The 14,135-nt window shown below is 43.2% G+C and overlaps 2 protein-coding genes across 2 annotated transcripts; one reads left to right on the top strand and one right to left on the bottom strand.

Moving 5' to 3' along the window:
• Positions 1–952: 952 nt before the first annotated feature.
• Positions 953–10,232, top strand: retreg2 (reticulophagy regulator family member 2). The gene is made up of 9 exons (XM_030409678.1): positions 953–1,206; positions 1,692–1,795; positions 2,396–2,426; positions 2,825–2,954; positions 4,805–4,889; positions 5,211–5,348; positions 5,615–5,703; positions 6,277–6,412; positions 7,197–10,232. The coding sequence occupies exons 1-9, from the start codon at positions 953–955 to the stop codon at positions 7,979–7,981; spliced, it is 1,752 nt and encodes a 583-aa protein (XP_030265538.1). The 3' UTR covers positions 7,982–10,232.
• Positions 10,233–10,538: 306 nt separating this feature from the next.
• On the bottom strand, positions 10,539–14,131 carry mdh1b (malate dehydrogenase 1B, NAD (soluble)). Its single transcript, XM_030409679.1, has 10 exons — positions 14,043–14,131; positions 13,843–13,955; positions 12,866–13,000; positions 12,646–12,788; positions 12,380–12,548; positions 11,934–12,282; positions 11,667–11,808; positions 11,041–11,216; positions 10,792–10,931; positions 10,539–10,664 (listed from the first exon to the last, which is right to left on the bottom strand). The coding sequence occupies exons 1-10, from the start codon at positions 14,062–14,064 to the stop codon at positions 10,644–10,646; spliced, it is 1,410 nt and encodes a 469-aa protein (XP_030265539.1). The 5' UTR covers positions 14,065–14,131; the 3' UTR covers positions 10,539–10,643.
• Between the last annotated feature and the right edge of the window lie 4 nt (positions 14,132–14,135).

Below are 14,135 nucleotides of genomic sequence, written 5' to 3'. Positions count from 1 at the left end.
ATGGCTGATATCTACCTAAAGTGGGCAACTCACACCAAAACAATCTCAATGAATGATTAGCCCCACAGGTAAGAGGAGAAATGTGTGTTTTTGATTTCGAGATGAACTGCCCCTTTGCGAATTCTGATATAGAGGAGATTACAAAATAAGAACAAAAAACTAAACACACATCAAAATGTATAGCATATAAATGATAAGTAATGTAAGTTACTGGTAAAGGGAGGTTAAACATGTTGGAGAGAGCTTTAATTTTCAAGTCTGAAGTGTTTTATCCAACATCTCGTGCATGCAGCAGTTTCCTCAGCCACACGGTGGCGCACTTGGGCTTCCGCCCCATCCCCTCTATACAGTAAACAAGGAAACACGTGACTGTATTTTTTTTTTTTCTCATCCGTGACGGGCCTCGAGATCCGTCCGCCCATCTGTGTCATTGGTACATCAAGTTTCAAGAAATTATTAAGAATAAGGCCGGAAATTGTATCGCCTTCAGAGTAAAGTCAGATTATGTACATAAAAAATATATAATATTTGTTATATTTTATTCAAATTGCATAATTAATAGTCTAACATTTTACATAATATTAACTTATTTGTAAAATATTACATAACGTTGATTAACCATGACAACATGTGTCCGTTTGCTAAATATTGACTTATCCATTATCAAAACAACATTAAAAAACAATTACATCCTTTTTGGCAGTTTTGGTTTTACATTTGTGGTTCCGTCATTGCCATTTCAGTTCCAAACACGTATATAACCATTCACCAAATAAATCTCTAGTCACCTTTTTAAGGTGTTCAGTACCTTGTGTACTTGCGCTGAAAGAAATCGCTTTTATTTTGAGAGTCGCAACCGGAAGTTTGGGTTGTTTAAAGGCCCGTCACGCTTGACGCTGGTCTTCCCATATACCCCGTGATAGCCAAAACAACATAACAAAGTGGGGGAAACATGGCGAGCGGAGAGGAGGCCAGAAGACGCCCCTCAGTTACCTCGTCTTCGGTCGGCCTGGAGTCTCTGTTCCCGGCAGGAACCTCGGAGCAGGCCTGCGGGGACCTAAACCCGGAGCTCGTCCGGCTGCGTGAGCGTCTTCAGGGCTGGCTATCGCAGTATGAGCCCCTGCTGCTGTGGGTGCAGAGGCTGCTGGTCTGGGAGAGGCCGTTGTACAGCATCTCTGTCGCCCTGACACTCAACACTTTATTCTGGTAAACGTCGAATTCCGTTTTTCTGCCTTTTCGACAGCTCGACAAGGTTGCATTGAACACCATTAGCGAGCTGGCTAACGTCGGCGAGGCTATTAGGAGTGAATGTCAGGATAAGTTAGCTAATCCCACGTCTTTAGCCCGATGCTAACGCAGCTTGTCAGCAAGTCAACACTTCATTTTTTAAGCACGACAAATATGGCGTCATGTGTTGAACTCCGTCAGGGAAAACGTTAATGCGCCGACTGTATGGACAACCGGAGTTATCGTGACATGTTCCTCTTGTTAGCTTCAGGTCAGGTTAATCCCAACAAACACTCATGTCATGCTGACTGGCCCAGGCCTTGTTAACCAGCTGTCAGTAAACACAGGTGCCTTGTGGAGGTATTCATTGAGTCTTATGTGGAAGTGCGTTTTGGTGACATCATATATGTATGTTTGTTATATCACGTGTTTATATGTTGATCATGAGCCAGCTGTCTCCACAGGCTCCTGTCATCCACCTCCCTGCGGCCTCTGTTCATGTTGAGTGTGTCCCTGCTGGGACTTATGCTACTGGAAAGATGGAAGCCCAAGTTGCCCATCATTACTGGTAAGCCCAGGCACTTGTGTCGTTTGAATCTTGTCTTCATGCTTTGTCGCACAAGAAACAATCCACTGCTGCTGAGTGAACTAAAATCTCTATAAGTAAAAATGCCCCTTTGTAGGATGTTTACACAGTGTGTTTGTCTGCTTCAATACTTCATTTAACTTGCAAAAACAGCATCCTGGTAGGGGGGGTTTGGTTCCCAGTGGGGACATCAGGTTGATTCATGATACTATAAAGTTCAAGAGCAACTTTCACTCAGGAAGGAGCTTTCATTAGAGCCTGACCATCAGATTTTTGGGGCTGATAGTGGGGGGCCCAAAATTCAGATATTGCCATGTTGACACTTGTCACACTAATATGCCAATACCCTGTTGCTATTAAAGGGAAAGCTCACCCTTAAATGAAAACTTGTGTACAGAAAATCAGAGATCCCACATTTGCTTGATTATTCTATAAACATTTAATAAAACACACTGCATTGTATCCACCGTATCAGATGTGGCAACATACACTTTCATTTACACACTCATTTCATTTGTTTATAAAAAATAAAAAAAAAATGCTTCATGATGTGCTGCTAATTGTGTTTTTCTCCCATTGCAGTTCAACATGCAGATGCTCACCCTGTAGAAAGGTGTGTAGTGTGTACATGATAAACAAGATTACGTGTCATTTTGTTGAAGTAATGTCATGTTCCGTGTGTCTTCACATCCTGGTAGCAGCTCAAAATGAGAGCATCTGTTGAATTCATCCTGTCTTTATGTCTGTGGCATCTTCTTGCACGTGTCACACAGTATCATCAGAGCTAATCGCAGGCTTCCTCCGAGTTTCGTCTGTCGTATTTGTGTTCATCTGTGTGCGTCTCCCTCACTCCACTGCCATTACATGACCACAGAATCCACCGGCAATCCTATAAGTGCGGTCTGAGGCACTTTTAAGTACAGATTTCCGTTCTTTACAAGCCCTAATTCTGTCCTCTCTTCCCCTGTTTGTTTGTTTGTGTGTGTGTGTGGGTTTTGTTTTTGCATACAGCGAAACAATGAGCACGGAGCAGCGTCTGCTCAGCATTCCTGAGCTCAGCCACCACCTGGCTGAGAGCTACCTGACTTGCTGCCTGTACTTGCAGGAGATGCTGCAGTACAAACACCAAAACCATGGCAAGGTACAGTGCTTTGACTCTTCGCACTGAAACACAAGGAAAAATCGGTACACGAATTGGGAACAGCAGGGCTCCTATGCAGTATGGACAAGTGTGGAATTTTGTTTTTAGTGATTTCCAGGTCTGGATAAGTATGGACGAAAGAAAAACAGAGAAAATGGAAAAATATGTGTTTCCAGACTACAAGGAAGCTTAACTACTTAAAGAATAAATACATTGATAATGCAGGATTAGGGTTTTTCATGGCTGTTTGAGCAGGCAGCCACTCTTCGTGAGAGAGGGCAGGCCGGAGCAAACTTGATTTTGTTGAAAGTCAGGCAAGAAATATGGCATGCACCTGAACACACACTCCTACACAGAGCTGCCTCTACATCTGGAAGTCACACCTCTGCCCCGCGGGTCTTCCGAATCTGGACATTTGCAACTATATTAGTTTGAAAGAAGGTGTGGCAATATCTGTGACTGCACATATAAATCACAAATATCCTGCTTGTATGCATTTATGAATTGTGAGAAAAGTCAACGGACACTTTTTTTGCATAAGAAGGCGATTCCATTGTGACTGCATTCATCACTGTCTCCATGGCTTGGTGTCAGTTGATTCGTATGAGTTACAGTACATAGCGACTATCCTCTGGCAAATATTTGGCAACTCAACAGCATACATACTGAGAATGTAACATACCTTTTTAACAGTTTGATTTTGAAGCCATTCATTTAAACAGTTAACATCTAGCTATTTGTATTTTGATGTCAAATCTGGTCAATGGAAGAAGAAAAATTCCAGAAAATGTGATTGAACCCTTGAACAGTAACACATACACCCCAAATATTTGTATTCTTGGTTAAAGAGTGCACTTGTAAATTCATAGTTAAATCTAGAGGAAATAAAAAACAATTCAACAAATGCGGCCGTCACTGAATGAAGATCTTTAAGAGATTGTTTGTAGATCTTTAAGAGCGTGCTCGTGCGCCGTCCAGATACCTGATCCCTCACTCTCTTAAGTGTAACTCTGTAAAGCATGGGTTTATTCAGCCTGGACTATCTGGTGTCTTTATTTATAATCTGCCTTGTGCTGTAGAGTTGTACTATGAAGGAGGATTAGTGGGTTAGCAAGGTATGCAGAGTCTAAAGCCGGAGTTTTCAATCTCTTAAAGGTGTTTCTTTTAAGCTTCTAGATTAACATAGTAAGTTTTGCTGCACTACAACCCGAGCGGATACAGACTCTTTTACAGCAGCACAAACTGAATGTATCGGGTTGTGTTTTTTGCCATGGGGACCGCCATGCATTCAGTTAGCCATGCATGAAGGCTTTTAAGCATAAGCCCCATTTGCTTCAGGTAATGGTTCAATTTCATTCATTTTCTGATTAGCTGCCTAGTCCGTGGTACTGCAGCTGAAAGAACTGATTGTCAGGGATTGAGAGTCATTTGAGTGGTAAAATAAATCTGTTAATTGATGAATTTACATGACGAGCGAAGTTTTGTCAGCGCTGTTGCTTTGTGATGTAATATTTTTATATACTCCTCATAACAACCTGTTCCTCAGACTGACCGTGATCAGTCCGTTTTGTGCGGAGGAACCCCCTTTTTTATGGGAACAGGCACATGAAGAAGAAAAACTTTATGAACAAAGAAAGTCGATAACTATCGTAACATAATTCTAAATATGAGATTTTACAACCAGGATGCAAACTGTCTGATCTCAGCTGGTGCTGCAGTTTCCAGATCTCATTCAGACATTCTCGTCTATCGTACACAAACGCATCACACACCTGCACACATACCACTTGTTTTCATTTGCAGCTTGAACGTGTAATCGGCTAATTTTGCTTACTCGCTCTGTTTCCTAGTTCTGTGTGATGATGTGCAGTGGCTGTTTTGTACTTGCCGTGGTGGGACATTATGTACCAGGAATCATGATCTCCTATATCATAGGTGAGTCTCTTACATAATGATTAAAAAAAAAACATTGCGTTGTGTGCATGTCATGACAGAGTGTGTGATTATAGGTAGTAATAGCAGTCAATTGTGTAATTACATTTTATTGTCGAGCTAATCGGTCATACTTGGATTGTAATACTTTGTAGCAGGTGGATTATTATTATTTTTTTTTACGTCACCTGTTGAACCCCGTTTCCTCACACCTCTTCCGTAGATCACATAGACTCTGTGTAAATTTGCGACGTCTTGCTTTGCCGCCTGTGAAGAAGCGGGGCAGTGTAAAGTTGTCAATGTTTGGTTTGTGCACCTGTTCAGTCCTGAGCGTGCTGCTGTGGCCGCTGGTGGTGTACCATGAACTGATCCAGAGGATGTACACGGGCTTGGAGCCAATCCTCATGAAACTGGACTACAGCATGAAGGGGGACACCGAGCACCGCAAGCATGACAAGAGGAGTGAGTGCTACCGTGACACCTTCAGGATATAGATATCGCCCTAACTCGTGTGCAATAGATCAAATTCATGCTTCTGCTTGTAACATTAATCCAGGACTTTGGCATAAGAGACGGAAGGGTTACACAAGAAGCTTGAGTTTTGAATAGGCGTCGATGACCTTTCTTTTTCCACATACTAAGACACAAAACCGTGCAAACGCAGGAAGAATAGCCAGCGTCACCATGAGAATGTTGAGTTTCAAATGCGCGCATGTGTGTTTTAACAGAGGTGAAGAAGGAGATGGAGGAGGGAGACGAGCCAAGAGCTGAAACGGAGAGCGAGAGCGAGGAGGAGCTGTCGTGTTTCGCCCCAACGGTACGGTCACACACACCTGAAAACTAAATCCGGATTCCGCCGACACATAAGGTAGACTTTTATGGGTGTGTGTACTGCAGAGGAAGGAGCAGTAGAGTGGATAGCGAAGAATGTGTTGGCTTTATTATTTTAGCTGGAATGGGAGGGGTGCTCGGTGTGATGTAGTAAATGGCTTCAAGGAATATACTTCAAGTACTGCCACATTCCAATAGTGCAACTGTAGTAGTAAAAAAGTTATATGTGTTGAATTGGCAATTTTGACGACTTGCCAGGTCGTCAGTCACTATGCCTTGTCTGTGGAATGAATCATGACCTGCAGAGCACAATGTAAGCTAAAAGGTAATTTACCAGACTGCCTTACTGCTGTCAGTATCAGTCCTTGAAGGTCACAGTCCATTGCAGTGAGTTATGGCCTGTTTTGTATAATGACATTTTGATGCCAAGTCTCACATATATTCAGCCCTTTTCTCTTTTTATTTTAACCACAAGGCTCCAATAAAGGGCAATTCTGAAAACCATTATGATACGTTCGTGTCGTAGCAGTGATATAACGCTGCAAGTTTTGTTGGTCAGGTGGATGTGAAGACCACAGCTCTGGCGATGGCCATCACGGACTCGGAGTTGTCGGACGAGGAGGCGTCCATCTTGGAGAGTGGAGGGTTCTCAGTGTCCAGAGCCACCACTCCTCAGCTCACTGACTTGTCTGAAGGTAAACGATTACGCGTATCACAGTCACACTTGATGTTATGCCCACACAGAATTCGTTTTTTCAGGGTCAGTCCGCTCTGGAGCCAGTTGGTATTCATAACAGGGCGTTCTTGTCTGTGAATGCAGATGTTCTTTTTCCCCTTTTCATGCCTCAATTACAAAAACAACAGGCAATTAATTTTGTAATTTTCTTTGATCGATCTACTAATCGTTGGAGCTATTGGTATAATGTTTTGTTTATTATTTTTGGCTAAGATACTTGAGCCAGTCGAGTTGCAGGCTGGACGCGCTGAATGCGTGTTTAACGCGTTACCTCTCGCTTCTCAGTCTAACCATGTTAACAGGTTAGACTGGCCACACTACATGCATGAGTCGCCCTCCTCACCTGACTAGCATATTTCAATTGCATTAGCACACGGTCAGACCTGAAAACGACCTGTAGAGATTCATTTGGACATCATACCAGCGTTTCAGTACAGTTTTAATGTCTGTATCTGTAGAATATCTCACAGACGGAAGAGAATTCACACAAGGTCAGTTTTTTTTTCCATCGCTCTTTCAGCAGGGTAAAGGAAAATCACATCTTCATATTTATTGATAATAAGCAAAGTCAGACTCCATGTAAACAGATGGCGCAGGCAGGAGCCATGCTGCAGCAGCAGCAGCCTATGTGAACACAAATACGCGAGTGAGCAGCAACTCAGAAATGCATCAGCCTCGCACTAAATGAGTATCTTGTGAGGCCAGCCTGTAAGATTTTATTTGCTGTCTGTTCTCGACTACAGATCTGGACCAGCAGAGTTTACACAGTGACCCAGAGGAGCCATACATGCGGGATCTCCCCGAGTTCCCCTCAGTTGAGGAGTTTCCGTCCATCGAGCATAACCTGCTCCACTTCCCTCTACGAGGCCCCGGCCAGGCTGACGGAGCCCAGGCTGGTGCTCAGTCAGAGGGAGAACCACTGAGCCCCGCCAGCCTCCTCATCCAGCACCTAGCATCTCCGCTCCACTTTGTGAACACGCACTTCAACGGACATGGGCGACCACCTGGGGGTGAGGAGGGCATGTCGGCCATGCCGGCTGCAGGTGAGGAAGCAGGGAGGCAAGGGGTAGAGGAGAAGGAGGAAGCAGCGGCCCAGGGTGCGCAGCGCTCCTTGGAAGCCCTGAGCGAGGAGATAGTGAGCACAGCCATCTCCACTGTGGTGCAGAACACTCTGTCAGCCCTGCTGCGCTCCAGTGAGGCCAGCGAGGAGCCCTCCTTGGCTGAGTTCCTTCCCACCGAAACCCCACCAGGTGCTCTGGAGACCACCACCCAACCCACCGATGCCACTGGTAACACTACAATTGCTACAGTAGGAGCGCTGGGAGCTGACGAGGACCTGGATGAGGAGATTACGAAAGACGAGATGCCCGACGACACGCTAGTTCCGACCGAGGAAGAGGACTTTGAGCTTCTGGACCAAAGTGAACTGGAGCTGGTGGACGAGGGGCTGGACCTCAGCTCTGACAGACAGGTGGTGGGAGGAGCTTCAGAGACACCTGCATCCCCTCAGCATCAACCACAGTCATAGCTTCCCTGCTGCCTCCCCATGCCCCCACCTCCAACTGTTTTGTTTTCATTTGTATGTTAGAACTACATTATATCCATACATACTGCTATATACAAAACATTTATCAAAGAGTCTGGCGTTTAATTCTGTTGGTCAGTGATTATGTTGAAGATGGTTGAGATTACTTGGTGCGTTTTACGCTTTTATAGGCTTTACAAGGGTGCGTTCAGCCTCGGTACCTGAGTTGTTTCTAGTCCAGGACCATCACATTAGCGGGATCATCAGCTACTATCAGACGGCATTCACAAAGACACAGTTTGATTCGTACACTTAAATACACACATCAATATTGAAATCATCAACAGTGCTTTTACGGTAGAGTGTTTGTGTGGTGTTATTCTGCCTGTAGGCCTGATGGTATCATGTTCAGTGAGAGCAGGTTCAGGGCAGAGCTGGATTGGGTCAGCAGTTCCAGAGACGTCATTGTTGTCATTGATTAAGTCTAGTTTTACTCGATCATCTATTTGTTTGATAAATTGGCTAGCAAATGTATCACTGGGGAGTGAAATTGCTCTCCTCGTTCAGTCTGATGTCACAATAATGATGCCTTTATTTTCTACCTTGGCTCACCTTCCACCTTGTTTTCGTTCAGGAGCAGATGTTTATCTAGATGGTGTTATGAAGAGTTGAAATGTTGGATTATATAACTATTAATATATGCTATAAATTATTTAATTTAACAGCCAGTCGATGAAACTTTATTGTTCGGCCAAGGGGGGGGGAGTTAAAAGTAAATTTAATCCTTTCCGTTGCCCACAATGATTGTATAATTGTTTTAATGACGACGCCGTGGACGTGCAAGTTGGAAATGTAGTTTCGTATTCCCAGAGTTAGCGTGAGTAGAAACAATAGTGTTATCCTTCACTTCATCCTTACCTGCAAGGTCTCTAAGGTTCCAGTTTGGACAGACATTCGGTCATTAGTGGTCTTTCACTTGTTGCCTGGAATTGGAAACTTTTGACATAGTTGGATGTTGACGTGTAGTAGATCTTTACCCATACACATAAGTGACTTTGATGTGGCAAGATAAACGAAATGTTTCCCCGGATTTCCTCTACGATCGATGCCTCGTTTTTACTCATATTTGTGAATAGGAATTTAATTTCACACGCTCATATATAATTGGTCCGTAATGTAAATGAATTTATTCTCGGTCTTTTGTTGAGAAACACAGACTTCCTGGGAGACAGCTTATTTGTACATGTACAGTCATCACTGGGATATGTATATTTACCAAATAACCTCCTATGTGCCGCGACAAGTCCATGCATGCCATGCATCACGCATGTATTTACCATGATCAATATTCGAGGTGAGATTTCAAAAGAGTGTTCATTTTACTGGAGCAGATTTCTATTCTGTTTTCGGAGGAACATCGTTAAATTACACAGGCTGTGTCTGGCCGCTGCTGGGGGGAAATTGTCAACACGACATAAAAGAGATAAGCACTATGCCCGACTGTATAAAGAGGCCAGTTTTGCTTTTGTAAACCACTCAGCATCCAAATCTCAGGGGTGGGTTGTACAGATTTGAATATAGCATTGCAGAGTATGTGTCCATTTCCCGACTTGTCGTAGTGCATCGTATTTGTACTAACCCTTTCTTTTTTTTTTTCAGTCAATGCCTCCTTGTGTATAGTGTAGAAATGCTTAAAAAGACCGTGTATATTCTGCATGTAAAAACAGCACTCTGTTCAAGTTCTCCTTGTCAGCTGACAAAGTACTGCACAATTTGTGAGAAAAAAAAATTGAATGTTTTCAGGTTAAAAGAGCCCATTAAATTCAGTTTGTTTAATATTTAATTACCAACCAGGGGGGAATACAAGTTTTGATGTGTCCAAATTTTAGAGACCGCCCAGCTGTCAAAGGAAATGGGTGGCAAGTGAAAACAGCAGATTTAGAGAAGGATATTAACAGACTAGTTTGTGTATGGTAGTAGTGTGTTATATGCTCAAAATATTGCTTCTTGAACTATAAAAAAAAAGCACTTACTGAACTGTACAATTTTAAAAAAAAAAGGAATATATTTTCTAATTTCTCCTTTTTCCATAAAGTACTCAGTTTGATCTTTTACATCTAGAAATATAACGGCTATGGATGAGTTTCACGGAGCAGGGGGGGGGGAGGGAGATATATTGTCATGAAAGCTGGTCAAATAAAACTGCAACTCCACATGTTGAAAGTAAGAGAATAAAAGAACAAACTGAAACAAACTTGAGACGTGGCTCTGAAATGTATCTGGATTGTTTACTTTGATCATTTTAAAAGGTCCCGAATGATGCTTAATCAGAGCAGTCACCACCCATTGTGTTTCCTTTTACAGCTCTGCCCAAGTTTTTGCGAGCCCCACCATGCTGAGGGTGGTGTCTGTATTGTTGTGACATCACACCCTTGCGGAATTCCTGATGGCACGTAAGCGTTAAGCATTTTGGTATTTTTTCACAGAATTTACATAACGCCTATACCTGATCAAGAAACACATGGAGATCTAAATTTCTACAAATGGGAACATTGATCAATTTCTATCCTTTTTTGTTAATGTTTATGTACAGAAAATTACAACAAAACGCATCATTTTAAAATACCAATCAACTGTCTTCTTTATTCATAAGATTCCTGCAATTTTATGATCCAAGTTCTTTTTCCTGGGGGAAAAAAAACACACAGCTTTGTACCTTTTTTTTAAGAGGCATTTTTGAAAGACCATATGTTCGAGTAGTAACAACATTTGTCGCTATGAAAATGTATGCTAGAGTATCCCTCGTTACGTACCTGCCTGAGTTCACTTGCAGAAAGATGGAGTCTCTCCTTCAACTCCTCACCAACAGTTACATCAAACAGCACGGACCATTTACCGTCTACGAAGGTGATTGGAACTGAGAGGACGATGCCATCTGGGAGATCGTAGTACCCTACGCAAGTAGCCAAAAGACGATCACATTCCGACTCTAGCTGGATCAGTCAAAATCACAGCTGAAATTTGAACGTTTTGTCGCGCATTGTGCTTGGCTGCATCTTCACCTGTGCAGAGTACGGCCATAGAGAAGACCTCATCTGGACCACAAATGCCATTCCAAGCTTTTAGGACGGTGACGATCCCATTGGCGAGCGACATGGCAGCTGCACGGCAGGTCTTTGAAGCCACGGCTGCACGCCGACAGCGTACCATGTCTTGAAAGTCTGTTTCCAACCATTTCCTGGAAGACAGAAGGAGGATTACTGGCTTTTTTTGGGCATTATCCCAAGACGGGATGCTTCTGGTCAGAGCAGTCAAACTGTTGGGTCAGACATATTGTGCAATCAACATTGGCAGAGAGCTGAGTCGCAGCAGGGTACATTTTGGTAGGCAGTTTTGTAATTTGATGGTAGATGAGTGCCAGACCTTATCATGCTCTGTTTGTTTAGCCTGCCAGAGTGCCAGATGGGTGGGGATGACCAGTAAATAGCATGCAGAAAAGTAAACAATGAGATAAGCCCATAATAGTACAGTGTGTAAAGTATATTCATAACAAGCTATACTTTTGAACTCTGGTACCAGATATACTAGGTATCTAGTACACTTATATAAATAATATATACGTTTTGGTTTTTTTTTACTTCAGAAAGGACCTGATCATTTCTTACACCCCTGGTTTTTTTTTACAAACCTTTCATAAAGAATCTTATCGACTGGTTGCGAGTAGAAAGCCGGTCCTTTGATTGCCCCGTCATAGTTGAAAACTTTCGCCCTCTGCAGGTCAACGTAGAAACTCCCGTTGATGTTTCCCCACACGAGGACATTTGCAACATCTAGAGCAGGAAAGGGAGAAATGATTTATCTTGCATTGAAAGTGATCGTGCATAACTGCAGTGGGGATGTACAGCAGGTAAATCAGTTTCACCAGAGAGAGAGGAAGAGAGTTTATACAAGCTACCTGAAGTCTTCACTTTCAGCTTCTTTGCAACCACGGCTCTGGCTTCATTCTCCAGCTGTGTCGCCGTGGTGACAAACTGGTGTCTGTCGATGCGGCGCGCATTGTCCAAAAGGAGCGAGCATCTCAGGTGGGCGAATGAGTCGCCAGACACGATCACCTTCACCTCCTTGTTGGCCCTTGTGTCGATCAGTTGTCCGTACTCCCTGTACCTGTCCGAGATCGCCTTCACAGTCTTCTTCTTCTTTTCTTCCTCATCCTCACTCTTTGTTCCATCAGACCAACCCTCATCCAGCAGCAGAATGACATCTGCTTCTTGGAAGGCCTGTTCCAGATCTGTGTGAACGGTTACCTGTTAATAAATAATAATAAATCAGATGGCTTTATTTTTCTTATGATAGCGTTTAAAAATAAAGAAGTGGGGAGAAAATAAATACAAAATCCTATACTTGATGGAGCAGATGTAGTGCCAGGTCCTCCGTCTCCATCCTCAGTTGCTGCAATTCCTCCTCATTCCTATCCAGGTCCAATAGGTGGAGGCTGATTGCAGAAACGTGGGGGAACAGCTCAGCAGAGATCACATTTGGGATCAGGAAGTGGCAGGCCGGGCTGAGAGCACTAGAGAGGTTTGGGAAAATTGCATTATTTAACACTCAGACCGTCCCATAAATTCCTCTTTTTCTTCGGTTTCGAGTTTTTTTTCCGACCAACCCACCTGCTGATCCATACGTGAAGGGGCTTGATAAGACTCAGACGATGCTGCTCCTCGTCGACGAGGTTCATCTTGGTTTCGAGATTCTCTGCCGCGACACTCAGCATCACATCTGTGGGCATGTCCGACGTGATGTTGTAGTAATCCTGCACAACCGCTGATATAAGATACTGGCATGTTTTGGAAGTGTGAGTTAAAAAGTGAAAACCTGAGGTGTGCCTACCTGACAATGCTCTAGGAAGTCACTGTACCCCCCTACGAGCATCCCCTTCCCTCCCTGGTCCACCAGGTCCCTCCAAACCAAAGGAGACTCCTCGTGCTTCCAGCCATTTCTTTTGCACGTGGCCTCCAGCCATTCCTAACAGGAAACCAGTGAGAAGTCACATGAGTTGGAAGACAAATAAGTTTAGGAAGAGTACACTAAAGATTCATAAACATAAAGACCAATCAGAGCAGCAGAACATTGACTGACTGGTTTCCAGGCCAGAAAGAGTGTTTGCAGGCCTCACTAAATAAGAAGGAGAAGCAGTTGGTGTTCCACAAAAAAATATCTCCATGAGGTAACAATGCAAGTAGAGATGATAGGTTTTACGTGGCATTTTCAGAGGTGATATAAACCAATAAGAAGACACATCATGACATAGGGCCATTTGTTGGCATTGATCTCAAGAGTCGGTTTGATAAGGATTCTCAAAAACCTGTGCAGATTTATTTCAACTCATTTTGATTGATTTCAATTGTTGATTCAGTGACGTCAGTTCATCGTCGGAACTTACATTTGTCCAATCTCCAACCAGTAGCCTAATGAACACTGTTCTTTCCTCTACAATGAAACTGGAAAGTGCAAATTGTGAGAGACATTCTAAACAGATTAACCCCCTTTTAAAAATAATGATCAAGGATTCCCCCCCCCCCCCCCCCCCCCCATCAGACTGTGGTGAAGCCCGCCTTCACTCCCAGTAAAACTAGCCCCCAGTTATTTTGTGGTGCCTGTGTATAGTAGATACAGTAATGTAGTGCAAGAACAGAATTCAAAATAATTTCCCATCCAGCTGCTAGTATTTTCAGTTGAATATGTCTAGTCTTCCACACTCATTGGTCCTATATCTGACTGATGTTTGTGCATGTTAGGGTTTGGGTCAAATAACCCTCTGATTTGAATCATTAAAAATAAATAAATAAATAAATAAAAAATCTTACCTTCCATTCATCTGGGAGGATGGAGATCCGATGGACCGTGAAGTTTGGCAGAGATCGATGCAAAGTGTCTGCTAACAGTTCCGCTTTCGCATAAAGTGCGCAGTCTGCTCTCCCTAAAGAGGTTTAAATCACAGAAAATCAGACATTTTTAGATATGCAGTTAAATGCTTTAAGATAAAGAAAGTAAAGTCGAACTTTACCAGCAAGCACAATTTTTGCCATTGCGTCTGTTGCTAGGAAACGGGGTGTGTTGCGCTAATTTGAATCCGTGTAGAAGCACCAGACTAAGAAAA

The sequence above is a fragment of the Sparus aurata genome, chromosome 24 (assembly GCF_900880675.1).
Source record: "Sparus aurata chromosome 24, fSpaAur1.1, whole genome shotgun sequence".
In the NCBI taxonomy this organism is placed as follows: domain Eukaryota; kingdom Metazoa; phylum Chordata; class Actinopteri; order Spariformes; family Sparidae; genus Sparus; species Sparus aurata.
Note: the sequence above shows the minus strand (reverse complement) of the source record. Positions and strands in the feature narration are given on the sequence as shown.

Coding starts and splice junctions, on each gene's coding strand:
- retreg2 (XM_030409678.1), top strand. CDS start 953: ATGGCGAGCGGAGAGGAGGCCAGAAGACGCCCCTCAGTTACCTCGTCT. Junction 4,890..5,210: donor CATGATCTCCTATATCATAG/GTGAGTCTCTTA, acceptor GCACCTGTTCAG/TCCTGAGCGTGCTGCTGTGG. Junction 5,704..6,276: donor TGTCGTGTTTCGCCCCAACG/GTACGGTCACAC, acceptor TTTGTTGGTCAG/GTGGATGTGAAGACCACAGC.
- mdh1b (XM_030409679.1), bottom strand. CDS start 14,064: ATGGCAAAAATTGTGCTTGCTG. Junction 12,283..12,379: donor CACTACATCTGCTCCATCAA/GTATAGGATTTT, acceptor ATTTATTAACAG/GTAACCGTTCACACAGATCT. Junction 10,665..10,791: donor CTGCAAGTGAACTCAGGCAG/GTACGTAACGAG, acceptor TTTTTCCCCCAG/GAAAAAGAACTTGGATCATA.